The following is a 26663-nucleotide window of genomic DNA, read 5'->3' as shown; positions in this document are numbered from 1 at the left end:
CAAAAAAAAAACACCTCGACAATTGTTTGGCTGCTATTGTGCTAATACCACTGACAAAAAAAAAAAAACCCAAGCAAAAAAATCTCACTTCCCTTGTGCTCCTGTATTTATTCATAACTGTCTGTTAACTTTTGTCAAAGACTTAAAGTGTCAGCTGTCTAGGAATGGCAGTGATTTTTTGTTTGTAACGAGTCTAGCATAAGGGGACCCTGGTCTGTAGTTAGAGCTCCTAGAAACTACAATAATGCATTGCATATATAATGTATATATTTCAAACATATATACACACATTATATATACTATGTATATATAATACAAAGTATAAGTTTTACCTTTCAAATATTTAATCCTGGAAGTAGTGCATAGCCCCCAACCATTGGTTATACTAGGATTATCTGGATAGTTGCATTTATTATATAAAACAAAAAGTTTGYGGGATAAGCACAGCGTTTCTCTGACTAACAGCCCAAGATCTACTTTTTGTTACACACATTTAGCAGTTTGTATAGAGATGATTACTTTATAGCCACAAACTCGAAGTAAAGCAGACAATGATGATTAGGTTAAATGTGAGATGAATTAAAGACAGCATGCTACACAGCAAAGTTAGCAATTTTAAAATAATTTATGTTTTTTTTTTTTTTTTTTTTTTTTTTTTTACCATTTTAAATCTGTGTGAAACTTGAGAAAGCCTGGCAATATCTTCAAGCTCCAGAAAGGAAATGATGTACAGGAGCAATGGGACAGGAAGCCGTTCCAGGAAGTCATAGTTACCTCGGCACAGATTGAGGACATGTTTCAGAACTTTGGCACCAAATACTATAGCAATTTGAACTGCGATTAAAAAAAATCCAAACAGACAACAAATTTATAAAAGCCTGAAATTTCTTCCCAATAATCCCATATTTTTCACATACACTTTAAAAAAAAAGATTGGCTTGGATGTTTTGGATGAAAAAAAGAACATATAGTATCTAATATTGAGTATTAATAATGTATAATATTTCACTTTTGTGTTCAGACTAGTGACATCCAGGAAGCTTGTGTAGTAAAAGTAGGCTATAATTAAAAAAACTGTACATTGTCTAGTATAGAGCAAACTTGTCTCAGCTGAGGAGCATCAAAACAGCAGCAGATCTGAACTGAAACTTGCCCATATCCTTTTTTTTTTTTTTTATACAGGTAATGTGTACTTATATGTGCGTGCATATAAAGTTTTTGTTTGTTTGTTTGTTTTTAAATAAACTGTGCTATTTATTCAGGAGGAAGCTAGAAAAACAACCAAAAAAAGCACTTCAGTTGCATGCTTTGGGGAAAATAATGACGGCTATGATGTCAAGAGGCCCTCTAGTTCTGCTTCTTACCTTACGTGGGTTCAATTTAATTTCAGTGGTTTAACTGAAGACAGTTATCTTCCACAGTGCATGACATTTTGTGACTCATTCACTTTGTGAACCACTAAACCCCAAATTCTTTTCTATAAATCTGCTACTTAGTGAGCTACTCCCCATCCTGTAATTATACAATTGATTATTTCTGCTTCAATGTCCAACTTGGAACTTGGGCTTTTGAACTTAACAATATGTCTTTAGCTCATTTAACTGTATTATAAACTTGCTTTAATAAAAACACTTGTTCATTACAAAATAGGGTCTTGAATTCAATTTGACATGCTTTTAACCAATAATCAGTGGTCAATTTTGAAGCTGCATGTCATTGTCTAAGAACAAATGACATGAATATAGTCATCTAGATGTGTAAAGGACTTTTCCCATACTGGCACACAGGAATCAAAGCTAAAGCAGAATTGCTATTTTATTTACAATGAAATGTTTTAATGCATCCATAGTGTGTGTATATATATATATATATATATATATTTAATCAACTACAGTATATTTTCTGGTACATGTTACCATCATAAAAAGAGAGAGAAACACAATCATGGAAGCTGAGATTATATTAAGTCACTAAGCACATCCTATTCCTATGCAGCAGTTTGTCTTCCAAGATATTTTGTCAGATTAGTTATAAAAGACAAGCTTACACTAATATGTTTGAAAGCCTTCCAAATTCTAGGATTTCACAGTTCAGATTTATTTCTGATTGACTTGTTTCTTCTCTGTTGCAAATATTCCTACAGTAACGATGTAAAAGAAGGCTATCACCTTACTGCTCTTTCATGTCTTTGAGTAAGTGACCCAGTACTGTGCAACCTGGTTTTTTTTTGTTACTATATTATATTACAAGTTCATATACAGTTTGTTATTGGTTATTATTTGTTTTGTTGCTTTCCAAGTATCTCAGCTCCATATAGTTGGCTATTTTGCTCAAGTTCCTTACACGAGTATCAAAATGACCTACATACTCAACTAAAAATTGTCTGACTGATCTAATTCAAACTGGTAGATAATAATGATCCACCTCTTGGCATACTAGGAATGATGACAACAACAATGTTTTTTGTAATGTGCAGGCTGAATTATTAAACAACCTACCATGTGAATATTTGCTGCTGTTTGAGGTTTTCTTGAGGGTTGACCATTTATTTCTATGAATAATAATATAATATGACCTGGTTTGGATGTTTTAAAATATATTTAACTGTATTTATCATATTTTATAGATGTATCTGCAACTAATGATGAACTAGGACAGGATATTGAACTCCAGGTTTTCCAGGTAAGGAAATCTTACCAGTTAAGATTTTCATCCTTAAGAGTGCTGCATAGCAAGTGATGACTTGTATTATTTGTTTATTCATCCAGAAATGTAAATAGACATCTCTTCTCTAGCTTACACTGTCATCCATTAATGATGAGCTTAATTCATTAAGCTTTGGAAAAAACCATAATGAAGATCTAGCCATACACAAAATCTCTTTAGTTCTATTATGATTATGAAGAAAAAAAAAAAGATATCTTACTTCACTGTCCAAAAAGAAAAAAGAAAAGGGGGGGGACATTTCAGGTGGATGAATAACATTTCATAAAACTACAGCATAGGAAACTAAACTGAAAAATAAATGTACTGTTCCAAGACAGATATTCCAGACTATTTTATTTGTTATGGGCTGTGAGTGCTGACTGAAACTTTTTCCAGGGTCTGGGCATTTACAAAGTGTCTCTTGCGCATTCTTTTATATCTTGTAACTTGAGCTCCAAACGTGCAGCCTTCCTGGCAATGGGAGCACTAAGGGCAGTCGTTTATAGCTTCCCCACCCAGCCGCCTAAAGGAGCGTCATCATTTCAGTCAGATTTGCTTGAAATTTGCAGACAGTTTCAAAAGTTACAAGAGGGATCAGAAACACATACTGAAAAATTCAGAATGTTTTAGCTTACCAGGGCTAAAAAAATCCCTTGAAGACAACACATTAAGCTGTAACAAGTGTTACATTTTAACAAGCAAATTATAGCAAACCTGAATTGCTTTGTTTCAATCTCTAAATGAAGAAACAGATATATCTACTCTTGGAGCCTGGAGGAGCTTTTTCCTTGAGGAAAAAGTTTTGTCCTCTCCCCTACCATCCAAGATGCATTTACTGACTGGCACAGCACTCTTACTCTACCCAGATGAGAAGAGGATGTCTACTGAATCTTTATGAGGAAGACCAGGCTTCATCATTTGGAAGTGACGTTTCTTTAAAAATCACCGTAAAAACATGAAAAATACAAAGTCACATCTGTAACTGAGGTTCTTTAGGTCTGCATGTAACAAGAATACAAGAGCAACTTATAAGAAAATTTCACCAACACAAGGTATTTGAGAGCTACGTAGGTTTTCTAGGTACAAGTCTCAGATCTCAATCCAATACTGAGGTGCAGTTATGAAGTTTTCCTTTTTCAGACCAGGTCATAGCTCAGAGAGCTCAGCTATTAACTCCAACAACCGAATTAAGTCTGACTTTGACTTAGTATTTTCAGGAAATCGTTTCCTCTATGAGCCATAAGCAATGCTAATTTATGATGTGACATCTTTCTTAAAAGAAATTAATTATTTATAACTGATAATTACAAGAAGATGCAGATTAGTAACTATCTGGGGCATGCATTCCCATGGAAGTTTGGGAAAAAGTATAGTTGTTTCAGAAGTTGGCAGTGACCTGTCCATATGACCTGTCAATTCATCAGCCACCCCGTCTGTGCCCTCCCAAACGGCTGATTGACAACAATCCCCTCAAATCAGAGAGACTTTTCAGCTGTTTATTGTATCTCTGGTTTCCAGGCTCTGAAGAACAGCCCTGTAAGTCTGCCCTCTGACTGCCCTTCTTCCTCTGGCTGCATATTCCTAACCTCATGTTACACTTTTTGCATCACCACCACTTTTGATGTTGCTTATGTTAGATCAGACTGGGAATCCAACGGGCCTCACGAAATGGCCATAAAGATAATTGCGCTGGCACAGCACAGAGCATTATAAGGGGTTACTGAGTTATTAGCAATGAAAATACTGCTTTCTGGCCTATTTCTGTTGTTACTAACTCTGTCATTTTCTTATAATGAATCTATCAGTGTTGCTGGGATTTATCGCAGATTTACAGTTATTGTTATGCCTTTTTGTTTTTCCAATATCCACCCATTAATTTTATTAATAAATTTATATATAAAAGCCTAACAAGTCAAAGAAACCACGTATCTTTCATGAAAATTATTACAGATCAATATCCATAGATTATTCCATTATATGCCACATCAAATATGTAATTATTTTGTCATCTTACTATGAAGAGATGAATCGTCCAAAAAATCCTCATGAGATTCTTTAATTTCTCCAGGTCTTGCGTCACGAAATTCACTCCTAAGAGAGATTTTCCACCACCTGAAAATTACCTACAATTGGGGAAGAAGAAAAAGGAAGAAGTAATGAGCATCAAGTACCACTAGATAAATATATTACTAGGATTTAGCACTCTGGTTATGTAATTATTACTGCATTCCCAAGAACGTAAAGTTATCATAAGGGATCAGACCATGGTTACATTACCAGTCACCTTACCAGATGCTTCAAAGGAGTAAACATCCTGTAATGCATCTAGAGAAATGTGAAATGTTTTTCGTACAAAGAAAATATGTTTCCAATCCCTGCATGCAAATTGTCTGTACAAATTAAAACACATTTAATGACATCTCAACTTGCAAAACTATAAACATTCTCTTTTCGTTTTGCATTTAGTGGCAGAAGTACAATTCATTAGACAGTAAGCTAGATAAGCAGCTCTACCCAGTCAACTGCTCCAGTGCGCAAAAATGACAGCACTGAAAGCTGAATTGTCATTTTAACATTTCGTTGTTAGCAGCCAATTGAAATTAATAGGACTGTTCAAACCTCAGAATTTAGACTGTCTTAAAACTCAGGAAAAAGCTCTGTCTGTACACATTCAACTCATATTTTTAAAGTTAGAATTAAAAAAAAAAAAAAGCCTAGATTACAAAGTGTACAGCTGACAAGAGATTAATGTAAACGGCCAATTAGGTAGCTATGAAATGATGGAGAACAAGGGGCTCTGGCTAACAGTCGTTTTCCCAGAGTCTTCTTAAAATATTATATTTGTCCTTGAACAGTGTGTCAGCTTTAATATTTACTTTCATTTCGTTGCTGTCACAGCTGGTGTACAGGAGAGGAAAGCCATAATCACGTCCCTTCCTGCACGCATGTTGTCTAGCAAAGATCACACTACAAGCCAAAATCACGAGCCAGTTGCTGTTGTAAGGCAAGGTTTAATAAAAAAATAAAAAACAAAAAACAACTTATATTCTTACTAACATTAATCTCTTATTTTCATTTGCTTGAGAAAAGACAGAATTTTATATAAAGTTATAGGTACAGGGAGATTCCTGACACACTGAGGAGTGATAAAATTGGCAAACAAGAATATTAGTGAGATGTATATTTATACACACACATACATATATATGAAGTACATTTATCATATCCTTATTTTTCTATTGGCATCTACAAAAAGAAAATTAAAAGCAAACATTGAATTAACTGTCAAACCACAGGAGACTACTCACATTTATTTAATTTWATTTTATTTTACAAATCTTAGACCTGAGAAGTGTTTTACATCTTGCATCATGGAATGTAACTTTAGATCTCTTCAGTATTTCAATATCAAAATGTAGATTTTAAAGTTGAGAAGAATTAAGTATTTGTAATTTCCAATAAGTTGAATTTACTTTCATAATTAATTTTTACACCAAAGCTCAAATTCTAGACAGTCTGCCAAGATAGGTCCACACCAATCATTTCTTTATTTTTCAAGCCTTGCTTGTATCCATTTGATATCTCATGTACAGTAACAGTAAATATGTACAAATAAAGGCTTAACATCTACATTTGACATTTGAATGTCAAATATAGCCAGCTAAAGATCATCATTTTGATGTCCCTTGTGGCTAGCGTTTCATCGCAGGATTTGATGGGAGACATACAAGATAACTTCAAATAACCGTCCACAATATTTTGTAAAATAACCTTTATTATGTGAATTAAAAAAAAACCCAAAACACTCCCTTCCATAAGTTCATCCTATTTTTTAAATGGCACACACAACCTTTATTATTTGCAGTTGCCTGTTTGAAGGGAAAACAAACCATTTACCCCATCTGCATTCTAGAATTTAATATATGGTGAAAAAAATCACACCACTGAAGCATTTTACAATAGCAGAGTTAACATTTCTGTAATGTACAGGCACAGTATAGAGTACCACTTTGCTAAAATAATGTCATTTAAGATACTAGTAGTAATATGAGAATTCAATGCAAAAGAGGTTATAAACCTCTCCATTTCGTTTCAGCGATGATCCTACTACCCGGGAAGGCTTCAGCCCTAGTGCAACTGCAGCCCACTGCAGGGATAACGACAGTGAACTGTAAGACTGTACTTCCAAAACTTTCTTTCTTTCTTTTTTCTTTTTTTTAAATCTCCAACAGTGAAGGAAACATCAACATGGAGGGCTACTTTCATTTTTATTTATGGAAAACATGAGGGGAGAATAAGGATGAAAGAAATTATATGCAAATGGGGAAAGAAAAGACATCTTTCCACATATTCCTCACTTCATAGAGCATTCAATATGGGGCAGAACTAAGAACATAATATATTCACGAAATAGGGAAAAATAGTTGTTTAAGGGGAAAAGAAACAGACACTTGCTCTTAGGCTTTACATGTTACTGTCAGAAGTGATATTTCTTTTTWWAAAAAAAGCTGTATTTAACTGAACACAAGTTTAGAAGTCTAATTCTTAAAATAGCAGAGTCATGATACACAACAGATTATAGTTTGTGATCTGTTATAAAATAACATAATAAATATTTTTTCTGTCTGGGGTGTGTAGTACAATAAAATTAAGTGTATACAGGTAGCAGAGGATGGCCCAAATTCTGCCCTGGTGTAAACAAGATAAACTTCTTTTCACAGGAAGTATTATATATATTCTTTGTGTTTAATGTTTTGTGATTATGAGTGCATTTATCCATCTTTTACGTTTATGTACACGCAGGTGTACAAGACCGTATCTTATCCACACATTTGAGAGCATGCCTGTGTATAAACTGTTGAGTACGTTTTTAATCTTTATACCCCCCCACTTTCCAGAACCCTAAAATGAAACACCCCAAATCAACCCCACTACAAACAAAATACCACTGTCCTGTTTTTTAAGCAATGAATGGAGATGTTTTCGTACAGTTAGCAAAAGGTACTTTCTTGTAGTACCTTTGTGTAATTATAAATCAAAAGCATTTTAATACTACCTAAAATGTCAAAAGCTCAAAAGATTACCAAAATATACATTTCAGTAATCTCTGATCATCTTCTTTGTTGTCCCACAAAGCACAGTGCAACACAACTAGCTGTCAGAGTGGGAACACAGAGCAACATGCACAGGAAAAATAAAATATTCCTGAGGTCATCATATAAAGTGCTACTGCATATTTTCCAGACAATTATTCTTTGATTTATAGTGGAATGAACCATTTATAACATTATTCCATTTGTAACTTTCCTTAAAAATAAATACTCAGGACAAGCATCAGTTACATTGATAATCTGTTAGGATATGCTGCTTATTTTAAAGAAAATGTGTATACTTTTCATAGATTAAAAGAAGAATGGAAAGTAGTACTAGTGCATCATGGTTACCATAGACACATTTAATTCTGGATCGTACTTGGAGGTGCAAATGTTAAAGCAATTCATAACCACATTGCTAATTCTGCCAGTATTTCTTCATGAAAAAATAAGAGGAAAGCATGAGCAGAACCAAATACAAAGAACAACAGCACCCAATTGAGGCTTTGGATTAAAAAGTCATACCAATTTTTCAGACCAATAAAACAGTTCAAATACATAAATGATAAAGTAGCAACAAATAAATTATTCAGGAAGGATCTATTGTCACATTTAATCTGGATTGTAAATTATCAGAAGCATAGTACTATTTAGACTGTATGAAGAAAATAATATTAGAAGTTTGTCATATGGTGAGCCATCTTTTAAAGATGTTGGGCTCCACTTCTCCTAAATTTACTCTGTTTCTGAGGTTATAGGACTGGAGACATTCGTCCTGTGCGACAGACTCATAGTATATGAAGYGAAACATCTGGAGGAAGCTGAAGAAGAACTTTAGTTGGTGTGAGTTGAAGTCCTATTATAAAGGCACATATGTGAAACTCTTCTTCTTCAATATACATTTTTGGGGATTTCCAAGTTTTCCAGACTCAGTTTCCTACTTTGCCTAGCAAAACTCATACCTCAGAATTTCATCTCAGATTACTGGTTATTTGGCAATTTTCCCCATTTTCCTCTTAATTTGTTTTACCTATGGAGGTGAGGGCAAATCCAAAATCTAGGAAATACAGGGCTTTCTGAGATTTAGGAGATTTAGGAGATCTAAATTCAATTATTTGAGTCTGTCCCAGGTGAATGGCCTCAACTCCAAGTCTCCCTTTTTGGCCTGGTATCTGTCACGGCAGTCCAAGCTCTCCTTCCCCCAGGCAGCGAGGCAGCCGTGTTTCCTTACTGTAGAGTGGGTCGCTTTCTCATTTACTCTTAGCATCATTGCCTCTACTAAACTGCTTTTCTCAATCTGTTTGTCAGCCCAGCTCCCTTTTTCCCATACCATATTATATTTCCACAAGTTTCAACAACCTTTGCTTTTGGCTGGGTTTTGGGGATTGGAGAAGACTATAGAAAATTTATGTTGCCTCTTATCTTGCTGTTTGATTTCAAAATTAAAGTATTCATATGCCTCTGTCCCTCATTTTTATCTATCTTTTCCTCTTCCAGAATATTCTGTATTTTTGCCACCATCTCCAATGAATCTAGTATTTTTAAAGCATTCAATTTTCATGCAGTTGAATTACTCATTTCACCTCCACATAAACTGTTACAAAACAGAAATGAAATAAATGAGCAATACTGCAACATCTTCAAGGAAATAACTAAGACAGACCTTTCTAAAGTTACAATCTAAATAGCTTTCCCAGTTTGACTGCTTGAAGTCAGTATCAGCTAATCTGCTGCCTAAGTGCTTGTGAGCCTAAGCTCAATTTCCAGCCCACAAAGGAGTCAAATGTCTTGTCTATATATATATATATTTTTAAGTTTTGCAACTAATTAGCATAGTGAAAGCTACCAGCTTACTCCCTTCCATCTAAACTAACAAGGGCCAGAAAAATGAAGGAACTCTAGACATGAAAAAGCTCCTCCTGTCACAGCCTCTTCTAGTCCAATTCCATCGCAGCCTCACCTAACTAAGGAGCTGGTGCTATAACAGTGTAAAGATTTTTATGCAACTGCAGCGATATGCACACGACATCTTTAATTAGCATGAGTAACAAAGGAAAAAATGAACACAACCATAAAAACTTTTAGGCTTAGACCAATTTTAATGCTTATTTTGTAAGTGAATGAAGTTTAGGCTTTTAGGTCATTTAAAAAAAAAAAAAGCAAAATACATGCCTTAAAAATTTTACTCGCCTGTCACCAAGAAGACACGACCATGTGTTATATCTGAATTGTGTTTGGCCACAAGCCAAGTAGCACCAACAACACAGGTATTTGCAAAAGAACTAAAATGAAATGTTAAATAACTCGATAAAGAAGCTGAGGGAGGCTATCCTTCTGCATTGACATGGGTCTAGCTAAAGTAAATGCTATTTTGATCCTCGTGGGATAAGTTGTTGAAGCACAATAACGAGACACACAGGCAATTGTTTCACATATGGCTACTAACGTCATATTGCAATTATCTTAAAAGTAACAACACGGATCTTGTAGAACTGAAGAACAGTTAAGTCTTTTTTTTCCCCCCTTTCTCCAGAAAAAAGTTATGTTCTTGTCAAGAAAAAATATCCTTTATATAAAAAACTATTCTCACAACATGCTGTGAAGTAGTTAAAGAAAGTGATAGTTATATCCTATACAAGAAAGATCAGATTTAACAAGTATTATGAAAATCTATATCATGATCTTGGCACATTTACACAGCAACTTATTTCTAATAATTCCCTCACTGTCCTTTACACAAAGGACAATTGAGAATAGTTACTATATAAAAAATTGTATATACAATAAATTAAACAAGCTAGTCTGCAAGACCAATCTCCCTCCTGATTATATGACATCAGCAGAAAGTCTTAATATTTTCACTAACCAAAGTAAACCTCCAACTCTTCTGGACTAGTGAAGCAGGCAAGCTGCTATTGCCGCAATACAGTCGCTCCTACAGATTCTTTTAATTTGTGACCAGCTAATGAAGGACAGTGTCCCTGCCTGACTTCTGAAAAACTAGCTAGGAAAAATGCCCTTCTGAACACCTCTGTTCAGCCGTGAATCAGTACTGTTACTTGTACATATTTGTGTCTCCTGCCCTTTAAAACAGCTTTTTATTAAAAAAGATCAAGCACTCTGTTTGGGATAGCAATCAATAAACACACTATAAACACAAGTGCACATGAAATATGGACTTCAATATTTGCATAAGAAAAATGGTCCTTGCAATTAGCAGCAATTTAAAGAGAAGACTTAATTATCTGGATTAAGTGATCACCTTTACATTTAATTGTTATTTCTTCTTGAAATTCCTATGTTAAAAAAAAACACCACAAAACAAAACTTTTTAGTGTATTGAAATATACTGAATGAAATTCAAGTTGAAAACAGACCATTTATGGTACATTTAAAATTAAGAGCTACTCTTAAATAATTATTTTCAGAGTAAATCTGTGAGGAATAGCCACAGAATGCTGTCCCGGTAGAACACAGGTAGCCACTACAGACCTGCATCTTCCTTTGGAAAGCTCTAGCAGCTAATAATGCCTCTCTGGCCTTTCCGGCTTGCAGCAGGTAACAAACCAACTGTGCTATTTCCATTGCAACTGTTTTCTTTAACAAATATCCATTGGTCTCGATTACAAATTCCATGAACTAATCCATAACTATTTACAATGTAAAGCACATTTCCTACAGTCTTGGAGACAGATAGATTCAAGAAGGGCTATGTGGTTTAAAGTCTTTATCATACCTGGAAGTATTGGAGAAAACAGGAGTTGATAGTTACGACTGCTTTGACCTTTTTTATTCTAAAGGCGTTTTTAAAACAAAGCCTTTATTTTCTACTTGATTTTGAATATTTCCAATTAATGCTGTTACTTCGTCATGATCGGCCAGAGAAGATTATTTTGAGATTCCTGATTTGGCTAATGTGCAAGAATGTGAATGCTGTTTCCTAGCAAATGGCAGCCTGGCAGAATGGGCTAAACCATTTCTGGGGAAAATGTACTTGTATGCCTCAAAATTGCAAGCAGGTCGAAACTGCTCCATTGGAGAAAGTCAAAGGGGCCGTCAAAAGGTTGCGGCTAACGAAGCCTTCATTATTCAGAATTCCTAGAAATGTTTAAAGGAAACCCTTCTAGGAATAAGAACGGAAAGTTCGGAATAAGAACATTTAGGTCCAAGAGTCCAGCAACCTGAAAATAAACTAAACCCGTGCAAATATGCCATTTTACATTACAGAATAGTTGAAGTTGGAAGGGACTTCTGGAGATCATCTAGTCCAAGCCCCCTGCTCAAGCAGGGTCACCTAGAGCACATTGCACGGGATCACGTCCAGGCGGGTTTTGAATATCTCCAGAGAAGGAGACTCCACAACCTCTCTGGGCAACCTGTTCCAGTGCTCTGTCACCCTCACAGTGAAGAAGTTTTTCCTCATGTTCAGATGGAACTGCCCGTGTTTCGGTTTGTGCCTGTTGCCTCGCGTCCTGTTGCTGGGCACCACTGAAAAGAGTCTGGCTCCATCCTCTCGACACCCTCCCTTCAGATACTTGTACACGTTGATAAGATCTCCTCTCAGCCTTCTCTTCTCCAAGCTAAACAGGCCAAGCTCTCTCAGCCTTTCCTCATAAGAGAGATGCTGCAGTCCCCTAATCATCTTTGTAGCCCTTCGCTGGACTTGCTCCAGTAGTGCCACATCCCTCTTGTACTGGGGAGCCCAGAACTGGACACAGTACTCCAGATGTGGCCTCACCAGGGCTGAGTAGAGGGGGAGGATCACCTCCCTCGACCTGCTGGCAACACTCTTCCTGATGCACCCCAGGATACCATTGGCCTTCTCGGCCACAAGGGCACATTGCTGGCTCATGCTTAACGTGGTGTCCACCAGCACTCCCAGGTCCTTCTCTGCAGAGCTGCTTTTCAGCAGGTCAACCCCCAACCTGTACTGGTGCCGGGGGTTATTCCTCCCCAGGTGCAGGACCCTGCACTTGCCTTTGTTGAACTTCATGAGGTTCCTCTCCACCCAGCTCTCCAGTCTGTCCAGGTCTCTCTGAATGGMAGCACAGCCCTCTGGTGCATCAGTCACTCCTCCCAGTTTTGTATCGTCGGCAAACTTGCTGAGGGTGCACTCTGTCCCTTCATCCGGGTCATTGATGAAGAAGTTGAACAAGACTGGACCCAGTACTGACCCCTGGGGAACACCGCTAGCTACAGGCTTCCAACTAGACTCTGCGTCGCTGATCACAACCCTCTGAGCTCTGCCATTCAGCCAGTTCTCAATCCACCTSACTGTCCACTCATCTARMCCACACTTCCTGAGCTTSYCTATGAGGATGTTATGGGAGACAGTGTCAAAAGCTTTGCTGAAGTCAAGGTAGACAACATCCACTGCTCTCCCCTCATCTACCCAGGCAGTCATTCCAGCATAGAAGGCTATCAGGTTGGTTAAGRTTGGTTGTATATGACTTATTGAAATCATACACAGTTTAAATCAAACAGGTATGAGCTGCTGCCTGTTACACCTGTGAATTCAGATGCTTTTTGCTCTGCATCTGGCAAAATATTACCTGACTTTTTTTGCAAATATAAAGTAGGGATTACAACACCTGTGCTTTACTTGACAATTAGTACACAAGTCTAGGCTTGCATTTGCAATAGTACAGGAAGTCATGAATATTACTCTTTTGTTGTCTACATTCATAGGATCACATCTGCACAGGATAGTAGTTCCCCTTTCACATCCAGTGACACCCAAAAACCATCAGGTCTCCTAAGATGTCACTTGTAATAACTGTAGTAATTTTAGTCTACAACAAATTTTCTGTCCAGCAGTTTTGGACGTTCAAATTCTCATTATCTTTGAAATCATGTGCTTTGAATGATGGGCATATCTGAACTAAGGCCGAAAGGCAGGAAAAAATCTCCACCTCTTCTCTCAGAAACATCACTAAGGAGCAAAATGGATATTACTGTGGACCTTCTGCCATACTATTTTCCTCAAGATTCATACTCACACATTACACCTCTGGGAAAGAGGACATTAAAACTGTACATTTCTTATAGCACATTATGATGATTTAAGGAACCACTTCTATCCATAGTGATTATTCTTTAGATGTACCTGTATCAGACTGAAATCTGAGGGTGAAGTTACACGCCAAGGCCTAAAGCAATCTCAGCAGCAACAATCAGTTAAAGGGGAAACTGCCTGCCTTCAAGTTCCCTGTTTTCYTCAGCTCTACTACTGCTCTTTCATGGCTCTAGTGCTTTTTAATACTGTGGTGAATCAAGTCAACTAAACTAGCAAGAACTAATTTGGAAAAAAAGTAGTTCTCTTAGTAGTTTAGTTTGCTGAAACAGGTCAGGAAAGAGCCCAGTAAGCACCATAGCCAATGCAAAGGAGGGGAAAGGACTGTACATCCAGAAGTGCAGAGGGAGAAAGGCATCAGTKTAGGATTAAAAAAAAAAGGAAAATATTTTCAGGAATTAATTAGTAAACATTCAAGCAGAGCAAAACAAAAGCTTCCAGCGGCTTAACTCACAGTAAAGTTGCACAAAATTGAGTGAAACTGTCTAACAAGGTCTTCCTCTCCATGAGCTTGCTTTTTTTTTTTCTCCTGGATTTTCTTCCTGTCCTCAGTCTGTGAGGAGTCCACAAATCCACCAGTTGGACCACTCGATGATCGATTTCTCACCAGCCTCGCCATAAAACTAGCCCCCTCCTCCTCTCCCAAAAGGGAGCACAGTTTTCTGCCAGGTTTGGTTGCAGTCTCACAGGCAAATGAACTGACATAAAATCTTAAGGTTGCCCAAAGTAGTCTTGGCCCTTCTCCTGTACTCCTCTTCCTGAAGTACAGGATTTGATGGAGAAGCATCATACAAGAGATCTCCTTAAAGCTAGAGCTCTCAAACACAGTAGCTGTTTGACTGTTTCATTTAGATTTGTGTATTTCTCAGCACATCTAAATTCAAGTACAGAACAAGTGATTTTGGAACTTCAGTAAAGCATTAGATTTAACTATTATATGACACTGAAGAGAAACTGCAAGCCTAACTATTCTCAAATCTGGAGCTCTAGTAAAAGAGTATGCTTAATTCACCATGAATCTGGGGGACTTGGAGCTCCTCAGATTCGACAGACAAAAGCATATGACCAGCACATGACTTAAAAATAGGAGCCTACAGCTACTGAGCTCCAGAAAGTCCTTGCAAGGATAAAGCTGATGTTTGGTGGCAATTAAGTATGGTCTGGTTTTCAAGCTTCCCATCAGATACACGGTTTAGATATACCAAAGATTTTCAACTGCAAAACCTAATATGCTGCCCTAAAGAAAATGATTTGCAAGAGAAAAATATCCTCAGGACAATATCAGAATGAAGTTTTGGGCAACAATTTGTTTTTGAAAGCTTGTAGAGATTATTCTCAGAATCACAACAGTTATTAATGAATTTGTACTGTAAAAGAATTGGTATGATTTTTAATCAGCAATAATGCTACCAAAATTCTGTATCAAATGAATAATACAGTATTTCAGTTCTTAATTTCAATTTAATATTCACCTTGAGATTCACCATTAAATATGTATATACACACACTTCCTTGGTCCCTGTGAGAAGTCTCTCTCTTATTTCATTTGTGCAGGTCTTTGTTAATAGCATTTCAGTAATGCATCATCAGCGGTAAAATGACAGTGAGAGGAAAGCAGTGTAGGTATTTTTCCAAATTACAACAGCCGAATGCAAGCAAATCATATTAATGTAAACTATAAACAGCAAATAAAAGATTCAAGTAATAGTTTAAGGGAGTGAAAGTCCACATACTTCCTTCCCCTACTTCTGCTTTGAGAGAAAAAAACGTTACTGTTAAGGGCAAGAAAAGAGAAAACAGTTTGGTTAACAAACAAAAAGAAAGCAGTGATTGTAGCAGAGTACAACCATGAAGACAATGGTGGATGGAAAAAAAGACAATCTTCTGGAGTAACTAAAAAATACTTCGTGTGTTGCTATCAACAAGCATTTCAAGTGGCTGGAAAAGACGGGAAAAGAAACACCACTATTCCAAAATACCATATATAGTAACTACAAAGCTGTTTCATTTTTTCCCTGCTTCACTCATATTCAAAAACATCAAGTCACTTCACCTAAGGGATTAGCTGGTGGGGAGGGGATCCAGCTTCCAAAGGTTTCCACTTAAAGTATCTGAAAAATATTTCAGAGAAATACAGGAGGAAGAGAGAATAAAAAGCTTGGAAAAAAAACTGTCTTTTCCTTTGGGGAATGCAAAAGTAGTTATGTTTCAGCAAAAAAAATCTGCTGCCTTAACATGGTCACTGTTTTTCCTCTGAGTTACATACATGCTTTATTCCTGTATTAGGATCTTTCTTCATCTGTTTTCCCAGAGCTTGCAGAAAATAAAATAAATGCTAAAGATGTTTAYCACAGATACTTATAGTGCAGGTGCTTTGGAGGCTAACTTCTGCCTTTATGCAGACCTGTGCATACAGATCAGAGGAAACAAYACAAGAACAGGACAAGGCGAGACAATGTGGAAGGGAGGGATGTGTGCTGAGAGGAATGAAATGCTATCAGAGGGAATAAAGAATTACTCTTGAGGATCAGAGTCTTCAATTATGTGCATGATACTTGCCATTTATTAATGTGATTAAACAGGCAGACCTAGATAAGACTGCCACAAAGAGATTATTGCACTATTTAACAGAACAAAGGATGCTTGCTAAGTGTGAGACATAACATTCCTTCCTAGATGGATAAGACACTGACAGGTTTAATTTGAAGCAGTTTGTTTCCTCCTTCTTCCTTCAGTTTCAAGGTCTCTTTGTTACAGTTTCAGGTGTGGTCTACACTTTAAATTTTTGCTGATTTTTTTTTTTTGGTAGAGAACCAAAAACAAGTAACAGAACAGACCCCCCTACTACGTGTATAAAAATACTAGAGTGCAGTACATTGTTACAAAGGAAAATTCTTTTCTAGGGAAGCTGCACCTCCTTTAGCAGTGAATGTGCATATAACTCGCAACCCTTTTTATTASAGTCTTAGCTCAACTATCCCACAACTCCCTTCCTGGATAGCTCTTACCACCCTGAATTGTATAGGCCTGCAATCTAATGTCTGCCAAAAACTGCTTTCCTATATTCTTATGTGGCCAGCTTACTTTCAGCACCGACATCTTTCACTCTAATTTCTGATACATCTATTGCACGAAAAGGTGCAATAGAGGCATCYATTTGGCTCTCAAAATCTGATCATATATTTTGGCAATACACAGATACTCTCAATACATTTTTCCAAGTTGCCTTGCTGTTTATGTACATCTTTAGTGCCATGAGATGACTGACAGGAAGGGGAGGGATCCATCACATTGTGCAGTCACTCCGTTATACTTGACTCCTACCCAGGCCTCCAATTACTCAGAGAAAGTTGTGCAGACAGGTATGCCCTTTTGCCTCCATCAGTTATCAGCCGAGTAGCACAGGGTACTATGCTCTCTGAAAAGTTGATGTTTTTTTTCTTTCTGTGTTTCTTCAAACACTGGTTTGGTCTAGTCCAAATTTAATTTCTTGTTTTCTGTGAAACTGTTAACTTATTTTTTACTTGAAGGTTTCAGAGTTATCATAAACTGCACCGGAAGGAACAACTGCACAGTTCAGCTGTGGTGTCAAGTTCATTCACGCTGAAGTTTATCCTTTCGTTAGCAGTTGCTATGATAACTTGACACGTATATGTATTAAAAATCTACATTGCCATTTCTGTCACATGCATCTCCTGTTCTTCTGATGCTCCCCAGCTTCTTTGCTTCTCCTGCCTGCACGCCCCATCTGTTGGCACTCCTTTCACTGCACTCTTCGCTATCATCCTATTATGTTATGCTGAACTCCAGCTTCACACTCTCCCAGGTTTCTGGTTTTTTTTAAACATGCAAATGACTTTAACCATTTTACTCTGCACTGATTTCTCCTAGTGCTCTTTCTTCTATAGTTACTATGCTTTACTTCCCCAAATAATTTCTAATTCAGGTTTCACCCAACAAATGACACTTACCCGGGTTGCACACACTGTACAATTTTAATTTAATTTAGTGAAGCCCATCCAAAAACTGCAGACACTTTTACTTGTTTAATTTAGGCTTATTTCAGTTTAACATAGATTGATTTAGTTTAAATTTATTCCCAAAGTAAATCATTACAGTAAGTTTCCATACAGAAGTTTAGAGGAGTTTCAGCGAGCTTGTTTAACAACAATTTTTAAATTATCCTGGTGCATCTTTAGATGAGACCCTATATATCCTAGCACATTGTCTATGATAAAATCCTGATCCTTTTTAGTTTTGTCTACCACTGCTTTTTCTTTCTTCCCTCCCTTAAACACATTACTGCATATATCTAATTGATTTTTGTGACAAATGAACAAAATATACATCTACGGTACAGCGAGTCAAGTCAATGTATCTGATGACTTTTCATGAGGAATGCTTCTATTTACATAGAAAAAGAAATAAGGAAAATGTGTTCTTAATTAATAAAGCCAACAGAAGAAGATGACAAAGTTATCTGCCTCACTTGAAGCAGGAAGAAGGGAAACAAGACGACAGATAGGAGCACTTAAACTTATTTCTGGCAAAACAAAAGTAGAATTACTCCTGAGGTTTCCCAAGACAAGGATTAGCAGGGATAGGTGAAGCACTACCCAAAGCAAGGCAAGAGAAGAATATAACTAAATCCTTCTGTGCAAGAACAAGCACTGACAAGAACGAGTACGTAAACAACAGGCACTCAGGTACAGTAGGAAACTTTCACTTAACTAAGCAGAAGGTAGTGGTACACGCTTACCTTAAACCATCATACCTTCATGACCTGAAAATCATTCCTGGTACGTAGAGCTAGATCAAGTGTGGTACCTTTGAAAGAAGCCACAGACGTTAAAGCCAAGCAGAAAACTTGAAATAAAACAGGAGATTCAACACTGCAATTCAGTGTGGTATCACTGTTCATACACTAAAAATGAGCTAAGACTGGACAAAAATCATGCTAGATAAAGGAAAAAAAATTGTCTCTAGGCTTCCAGTGATATAAGAAACCAAAGTAATAGCAAATAATGGTAACAGACAACTTACTAAAATTATGTTATCTTTAACGTCTTTTAACTGAAACCAGTATGAATAAGTATTCCAGTGCACTTTCAAACAATGGCTCAAACACTGCTGAAAAGGAATTTCAGAAGGCTATACAACTTACTATGGCAGGCTTACGAACAACTGAGCTCTCCACGTAATGAACACTTGAGGACTCAGTATCAGTTATATCTCTACTTTATAGTTCATTAATTAATGTTCCTCAGGATCAAATATTCAATAATAATGCTTGTGGAAAAGATTTAGAGAGAATTGAGTTTTCAGGGAAGAAAAAACAAAAATCTTACATTGTTCTAAGTGCTGCCTTCTGCAAAAACCTTTGATACACCAATAAAAAAGCCCTGAACTGTAAACATTTCAGCCAGAAATGTAAATGCTACTGCAACGCATCACAGAAATTGCATTTCAGTTGCTGAATGCCCCATTTTTCCTGTATCAATTGGCTGCTTCTGCTGGATTATATCTTCAATTATGCACCATGATTAAAGATTTCCCCAATCTTCCCAAAATTATATGGACAATATCTAGCAACTGTGTACAGCCAGGGGTGGGTGCATCATGAAATAAGTGCCTGGTGCATCACCAGGCATCCAAACTTTAACAAARTATAACAACACTGATAAACCAAAATATTTTGATTTTAGCCAAAACCACCTGATAATAAAATTCACATACTTCCAACAGAGTATTATTTCCCCCAATAAATTGTTTTCATTTTCCAAGCAGTTATACTGTTTCCTTAGATATCTGAAGTAGATACAACGGAAAGTGAATGATATTTATGTATTTTAGACTTATCAAACATTCTCCTGGTAATAATTACTTAATACTGTATGACATCATTATCATGAAAATGTTCAATTATTTTGCAGATACACTTTTCCTGCATAACAGAGCAATTCCTGAGCTGGTACAAAATGACTTGAAGCTGTGCTGGTTTAAGACAGACAACAAACAATTGCTAGTTTTATGCAAGTAAGATCCTCTAAACAAATTGTTCATAACAAAACTAGTTTGTTTAAACCTCTCTAGTGAATTTTGCGTGGTCTTTTTGTTCTTTAAGGCCCCAGGCTTTCTGTTTGAAATGTCAAGTAAAAGACTTGACTAGAATTGGTCCAGCAGGCAATAACTGGTATGGCATCCTTCAGGTTTCAAATGCAACTGAAATATCCTGACTTTGAAAAGGTCTTTATTCTGTAGTCTTCAAGTTTTCTACTCCTTTTTTGGCTTCATAGAAATTCTTCCATCTCCCATAAATCTGATTTTAAGTAAAGATCCATCTTGTGAAAAATTGTTTCACATAACATGAAATTAATTTCAACTTAATTACTATAGTAATATCTGTGAAAATTTTTCCAGTCCCTCTGGCTTAATCACTTCAAATGGAAACTTCTATTAATCGCATAGTTCCTATATCAAGTGTCATCATTAAGATTTAAAAAGAAGCCCCATGATATAAAGGGAACATTTAGATAACTTTATAGCACCATTTTTCAAAATGGAGGAACTACCCTTGCAGGTTCAATAGAACCTGAAACTGCAGAAACACCCACCAGGCCATAAGCAGCAATCAGTCACTTATTAATGTTTCCTAAATTTGCATATAATTTTATTAACAATGCCAAGATAGTTGGTGGAAGAAAGGAAGAGAAGAAATATTTTGCCCTAGCTTATGGAGATGAGCACTTATAGAAGTTAAAAAAAAAACCCAAAACCTAAAGATCTGACTAATTTGTTTACTGAAAAAGGTTTTTTTAAAACAATTTTTGAGATAAGTGCTGTAGATTTTTGTTTACAACTAAAAGGGCTAGAAAACAACTTCATTTTTCCACAATATTATGCTGTGCTTGGAACATTGATTACAAAAATTTTTAAGATGCAAGTGAACAATAAACAATAGGAGCAGTGATGGATGAAGAACAAGAACAGTCATCAGAACTGTTTGACTAGTTATATACAGGACGGCTAGTTGAGCAAATAGTCAGTGTATGTATTTGTTAAAAATATAGAATCTAGCTGCTAATCTCTGACCATATAAACAAACCTACAGTCACATATTAGGTAAAATGCAGTTATTCTGATTGTTGTACAAATAGATCATATATGGAATATTGTATAGAACGTCATTAGTTTTTGTATACATATGTTGCATTTCTTTTATGGGTAAGTAGCTAAACATTTTACTAACATGGCACAATCCTCTGCTTAGTACAGCATTTGTTAAATGGTGACAGATGCTAGTATTAATTACACATTTAGTAGATCATTTTCCCATTATGTTCCTTTTGTTATCAGCCTCATCTTTCTAGTTATCAGCCTGTCCTATAAGCAGATTAAGCACCAGACTTTTCCCCCCCTCGCCCGTTCCTTGTTTGACCAAAATGAGTGGCTGGTCTTTTCCATACTAGCCTACCATCTGGATTCCTCTGTCTTGCAATTTTCAAAACCTGTATTTATCATCCATTAGACAATTCACAAGAAATTTTAATTTGGAAGGTTTTTTTGTGGCTATCTTGAATCATCTCATGTTTAATGTTGGAAGTTAGAGGTTTTATTGCCCGCTTTATACCAACAAATAAAGTCTATTGTGGTTTGTAACAAACCTTGGCAAATTATAACTGGCATATCAAAAACTGATTTGACATTTCAAGACTGATTGAAGAACATGCACGAAGAAGGATAGATGGAAAGGCATATGCTAAACAACTCTCCCTTCTTGATGGCAGTTCCGTGACAGGAACTATTCCTAGTCTACATAATTTTATACACACTCACTCAAAACAAATACTATCCACTGTTTCCATCAATTCTAGCAGGATTCCTAGTATACACAAGGATTTTATGGACAAGCACGTTCTTTTTAAGTATGTTTATCATAGCATGTACACCTGACTTCTCCTCCATAACAACTCAAAGCACTTTTGTAATAAAAATAAAAATAAAACAAAAAAAACCCACCATTAGCATAGCAGCAGCATATTGGAGAAAGAAGTGGTATCAAATTGAAAAGTACAAATGGCAAGGTCATTCATTTAGCAATAGTAACTTCTGTCGTTAAACAAAACCGTATAAATTTGAAGTTGGCAGAGAAAGATATTAGAATAATAATTGGTCACAGGATGATCAAGAATCACTAATGCGATTTTGGTAGAGAAAGTTTAATACAACCTTAATATTCAAATCACATAGAATTTTTCCAGGAGACACAGGGAGGTAACGATGCCTTTGCACAACGCACTCATAAGAGCTCAACGCTATTGTTCGGAAAAAAAGTTCTAATAGGAAGAAATGGAGAGAAAAGACACTAGAGTGACCAGGAAAGAGTCCATTTCACAAGCAGAGACTGAAAAACAAAACAAAACAAAACAACCATTGCTGGTTTAGCCAGACAAAACAAACAATGTCAAAAGGACATAATTATTAAAAGAAAAAACACATTGTTAGCTAAATACAAGAGAAGAACACTGTCTAAGCTAAAAGACCTCTGTACACACAAGCTGTACATCAGTCAGTATAACTGCATTTCTAACCATCAGAGAAGTGGTAATGTGGAGCAGTTGTTCCATGAGGAGTAGTGAGGTGAAAAAGCCTAGCTGTCCCTGAAACTCGTTGAGTGCCATCTGCGCTATGAAGATCTATTATGTATCTGGATGAAACAGCAGGGACTAAGACTTGATAACTTAATAGGTCTCTTTCCATCTTACATTCCCACAGCAGAACTGGTGTGTGCCCACACAGGAGGAATACATGGGATAGTTTCCCTAGTTCCCAATTGTAAAGTTATGATTGCAACCTTAAAAAAAAGCTACTTGATGAAAAAAATTTTTTGCCAATGGTTCAGCAGATCTCTCCTTTTACACAGTCCACTTGTTTGAGCTGTATACTGCAAATCCTCACTTATGCACCTGTACTTCTCAGTAGTCTACTTCTAGAAAAGTCACCTGCAATGAGTTACTAGGCTCCCTACTCCTCCTTAATCTTCCCCCAACGTAGCTTGTGCAGAAACCAGCTGGTAACCTTCCCTTCCTAGCTTCTCAATGAAAGCGCATACTTGCCAGTGAGTAGTGAATACATTCATTTAGAAAGTCCTGATTAACAGCTATTTATTTGAAATGTAGTTGGATTTGTCTCTGGGATGGAGGAAGTCTCTTATTCTTGAAAAAGAAAGTTGCCAACAGGGTCTGTAGAAACTCCTGGTAACRTTTTGGCCACAAATACATCCACACAGACCAGTGGGTGTATTTCTAGCTGTGTTTTTTTCTCCCCCCTCCTTCTTCTTCTTCCCAAACTACTGTTATAATTTGATCAGTTGAAAGAGCTCTGAGTAGTCTGCACTTCTGTTCCAATATCTTGTTTACTGACAGCAGAAGCAACAGCCTTGCTTTCCTTCTTTCAGGTGTCCTGGTTGCTCTAGAGTTCAATACAAACAAACATGCTGAAGCACACCTTGCCACTATTGCAATTGCTAATATCGAGAGGAATAAATAAACATATGTTTTGACATATTTTTGCAATAACAACATAATTCACATGCTTACAGCCGAGAATGTGTGTGCATGCAGTATCACACGCTAGGGACTCTTTTTGCCTCCTGTATATGCTTTGACTGTTGCTCTGCACTTGAGCTTCCACCTAAAGGTTTGCTGAGGCTAACTCCACTCTCAGAGATGTCCTTTCTTCTAACTTAGAGCAATCCCAATTAATTTATTTTTAATTATGCAACATCTAGCAGCTTGGGCCTACTGTACTGATCATGAGGCAGTAGCCAGACTTTAAAAATACCTTCTGGAGGACATCCCTAACATATCAGGTTGCACGATGGAAAAAAGATGGCAGTTTGCTACAGTGAAAAAGAGGCATTTCACAAGGCTTGTTTGAAAACAAAGCCTGCTGCAGGTATGTCGCTACACACCTGTTTCTTCCCAGATACGGCCTCCTTGTCCAGCTGAATGCTTTGTCCTCACAAATTTTGAGGACCTTCTATATTTGTACAGGATTTCCAGTTCTATGACTCATTAGTCAACAGACACAGTTACAGAGTGCATATACCTGGGTCACGGACAGGATGTCCAGGTATAACACATGTCCATTAAATTAATACTTTTGTCCTGGAAGAGTTGAATTCACTGCTCATACAGAGCCCAAGTAGACAATTCACAGTAGGGACACACACTCAGAAATATGGGAGCCTTCACGCAAATCCACCATGCAGCTACAAACTCCCTTTTTAAATAGACAATGGACTGTTTTGAAACCATTGATTTAGAAGAATGGGACTATTCAAAGTAACAAAGTTTACAATTCATATAACTATGTGTAAGGTTGGAGGCTTAGACTGTAAGGTCTTTCAGGCAATGACTATCATTTATCGGGAGACAACAGAATAGCATACCGGGAATGTGAAACAACAACTGAGACTCCTAGATGCTACCGCAGTACAGCTAGATATATTCTACATGATACATAACTTGGCACTTCACTGATATATATGCTATGAATTACTATTTTTGTCACAGACCTCTTCTCAGGAGACCCCTGAGCCTACAGAAAGGCTAACTAGCATCCTAAGGCTTATGTGTACAGCAGTTAAAGCTGCAAAGATTTAGATAAACTTAGTTGTTCTCAGAAATAGTTAATTCAAATATTACTGAATTAGGAAGTTTGCTGGACTCAGATAAGAAAGCTTTGGAAGATACAAGGATTATATTTTCTTCAAATATGTATGTTTACTGCACCATATTCAAACAGTCTTACCATCATAAAATCAAAACCATTTTTTTTCCCCCAAACCATCCAAAACAATTATTTTTCAATTACACTAACTTCATGGTAATGCTTTTGTACAGTAAACATTTACAGGATAATTTTAACTTACTTCCACTCACAGTTACAGAGCTTTTTGCATGGTTTACAATAAATGACTTTGGTTTGTTTTTAGGGTTATATCTGGGCAGCTGAAAACAAAACCAAAAATAGATATTTGAAGTGTTTGACAGGAAACTTGCATTAAAAAAACAAAACAAAACACTGAAGAACACATCTTATTTTTATTAGCCAAGTGCAAAAATGAATGTTAAACAAACCATAACACTGGATAATGTATTCCATGAGCAAATGAAGTGTTGATATGAATATGATTCCCATGAGGTCAATGGGACTAGCCCCGCATTGCAGGGCTTCAGGTGAGAAACAGCATGTATTTCCCAGCTACTGTGCAGCATCAAGGTTTCTCTCAATTTTTTGTGGAGCTTAAAGCTCCCCCGGGTTACCTTCTAAATTCTACCTCAAAAAATTTTTTTTGAGGAAGAAACCAACAGGCCCCTGTTAGGCCCCTTCTGAAACCACTACAGACACTGGGAATTTAAAAAGAAATTTATGGCACCAATGAGACAAAAAGAAGGAGCATATAAAATACAGTTAAGCTGGAATTACAGCTTAACTTCAGTTTGCCCCCTCACCCTCCCTTTATTTTCCTAATTGCAGACCTGACAATTTCCAAATCACTGGAAGAAAATATGTTCATCATTTTGGCTTATTCAGAGGAAACAAAATAAAACAAAAGCTTCCTCCTAATTTCAAAATATTTTAGTTTTTTTTGTTCCTCTGAGTCATTTTAAATCATTCTCAATTTCAAAAAGTTTTTGAACATTCACAACATCTGAGCCATTATGTCCAGCCTTAAAAAAAAGAAAAAAAAAATCTGTGTTCATCTCTTATACATACAGAGTCATTCCAGTCAACATTAGGTCAAAGTGAAATAAATAAAAAAAATCTTTTATAATTTTTATTTCTCACTTTTACAAACTCATATTCAGATTTGTCAAGTCTCATTTCTTTCCTGTCAGATATTCCCCAGTGGAAATTAATTTTAAGTTAGTTTTGTACTGATAAATCTTCTTATAGAATATTTTGCAGTATATTTAAAGAAAACGCCTTCAAAATCCGGGGAACTCACCTAGAATTTTTAGCACTGCTTATTTCCCTCACCTGAAAACCAGTCTTGCACACAAGAAAAGGCAGGATACCTAAACACCTTCAGATAACATGGGAAAACAGACACAGTCTCTTTTAGCAGAGACAATTTAATCTTATTTTCCTGGAATGAGCTTTTATTTTTATTTATTTATTTTTTTTAAGTCCTGTAACTCTGAGAGTGCTTCTAAACTTGCCCTTCCTTAGGAGAACTTTGCGATACTATTTAAGGATTTGGGCTGGTCCGTTTGGTTTTGGTGCCACCCCATCACTGCCTCGTGACGCATTTTTGCGGGTCAGGCTCGGGTTTAAGGTTACGGAATCACAGAGGTGCCTGCTCGCCCCTCCAGGCTCCCCGGTCACGGCTTTGAAGCACCTTTGCTTCTCCCGCCCCCCAAGCGCTCCCCCGCAGCTCCCGCAGGCTCAGGACACAGCGGCAGCCCCCACCCCGGCGCCTCAGCCAGGCCCTGGGCAGCGGCGCCCCTCAGGAGGCCGCACCGCGGCGCGCGCCGCCGGGCCCCGCAGCGGCTGGGGCAGGGCCCGACCCCGGCCCCGGCCGCGGCCCCACGGCACCCACCTGGCGGCGGGTGACGAGCAGCTGGCAGAAGTCCTTGCTGGGGGCCGGGGCCTGCCCGCGCGCCTCGAGCAGCTCCTCCCGCAGCAGCGACGCCATGTTGGGACGCTGGCGGGCGGTGGCCATAGCAACCAGGAAGAGGCGGACATCACGCGGGGTCACCGGCAGCCCAGCCCCCTCTTAA

At 37.2% G+C, this 26663-nt stretch overlaps 1 protein-coding gene across 5 annotated transcripts in view; it reads right to left on the bottom strand.

Moving 5' to 3' along the window:
• The window catches only part of FBXO36 (F-box protein 36), a 30764-nt gene extending 4127 nt beyond the window's left edge, over window positions 1-26637 (bottom strand). For 3 of the 5 annotated variants that reach the window (XR_003256929.1, XM_026087037.1, XM_026087036.1), the window contains exons 1-3: window positions 26483-26637; window positions 4721-4829; window positions 662-834 (exon numbers count right to left, since the gene is read on the bottom strand). Coding sequence is in view for 4 of the 5 variants with exons in the window: in XM_026087037.1 (XP_025942822.1) it covers window positions 662-834; window positions 4721-4829; window positions 26483-26605 (405 nt within the window). In the remaining variant the exon portion in view is untranslated. Of the gene's footprint in view, window positions 1-661; window positions 835-4720; window positions 4830-18646; window positions 18700-26482 lie in introns of all 5 variants that reach the window. The other 2 variants (XM_026087039.1, XM_026087038.1) reach the window with 2 other exon arrangements.
• Between the last annotated feature and the right edge of the window lie 26 nt (window positions 26638-26663).

The sequence above is a fragment of the Apteryx rowi genome, unplaced genomic scaffold (assembly GCF_003343035.1).
Source record: "Apteryx rowi isolate R43461 unplaced genomic scaffold, aptRow1 scaffold_70, whole genome shotgun sequence".
NCBI classification, from domain to species: domain Eukaryota; kingdom Metazoa; phylum Chordata; class Aves; order Apterygiformes; family Apterygidae; genus Apteryx; species Apteryx rowi.
This window is presented reverse-complemented; position numbering and strand designations above follow the sequence as displayed.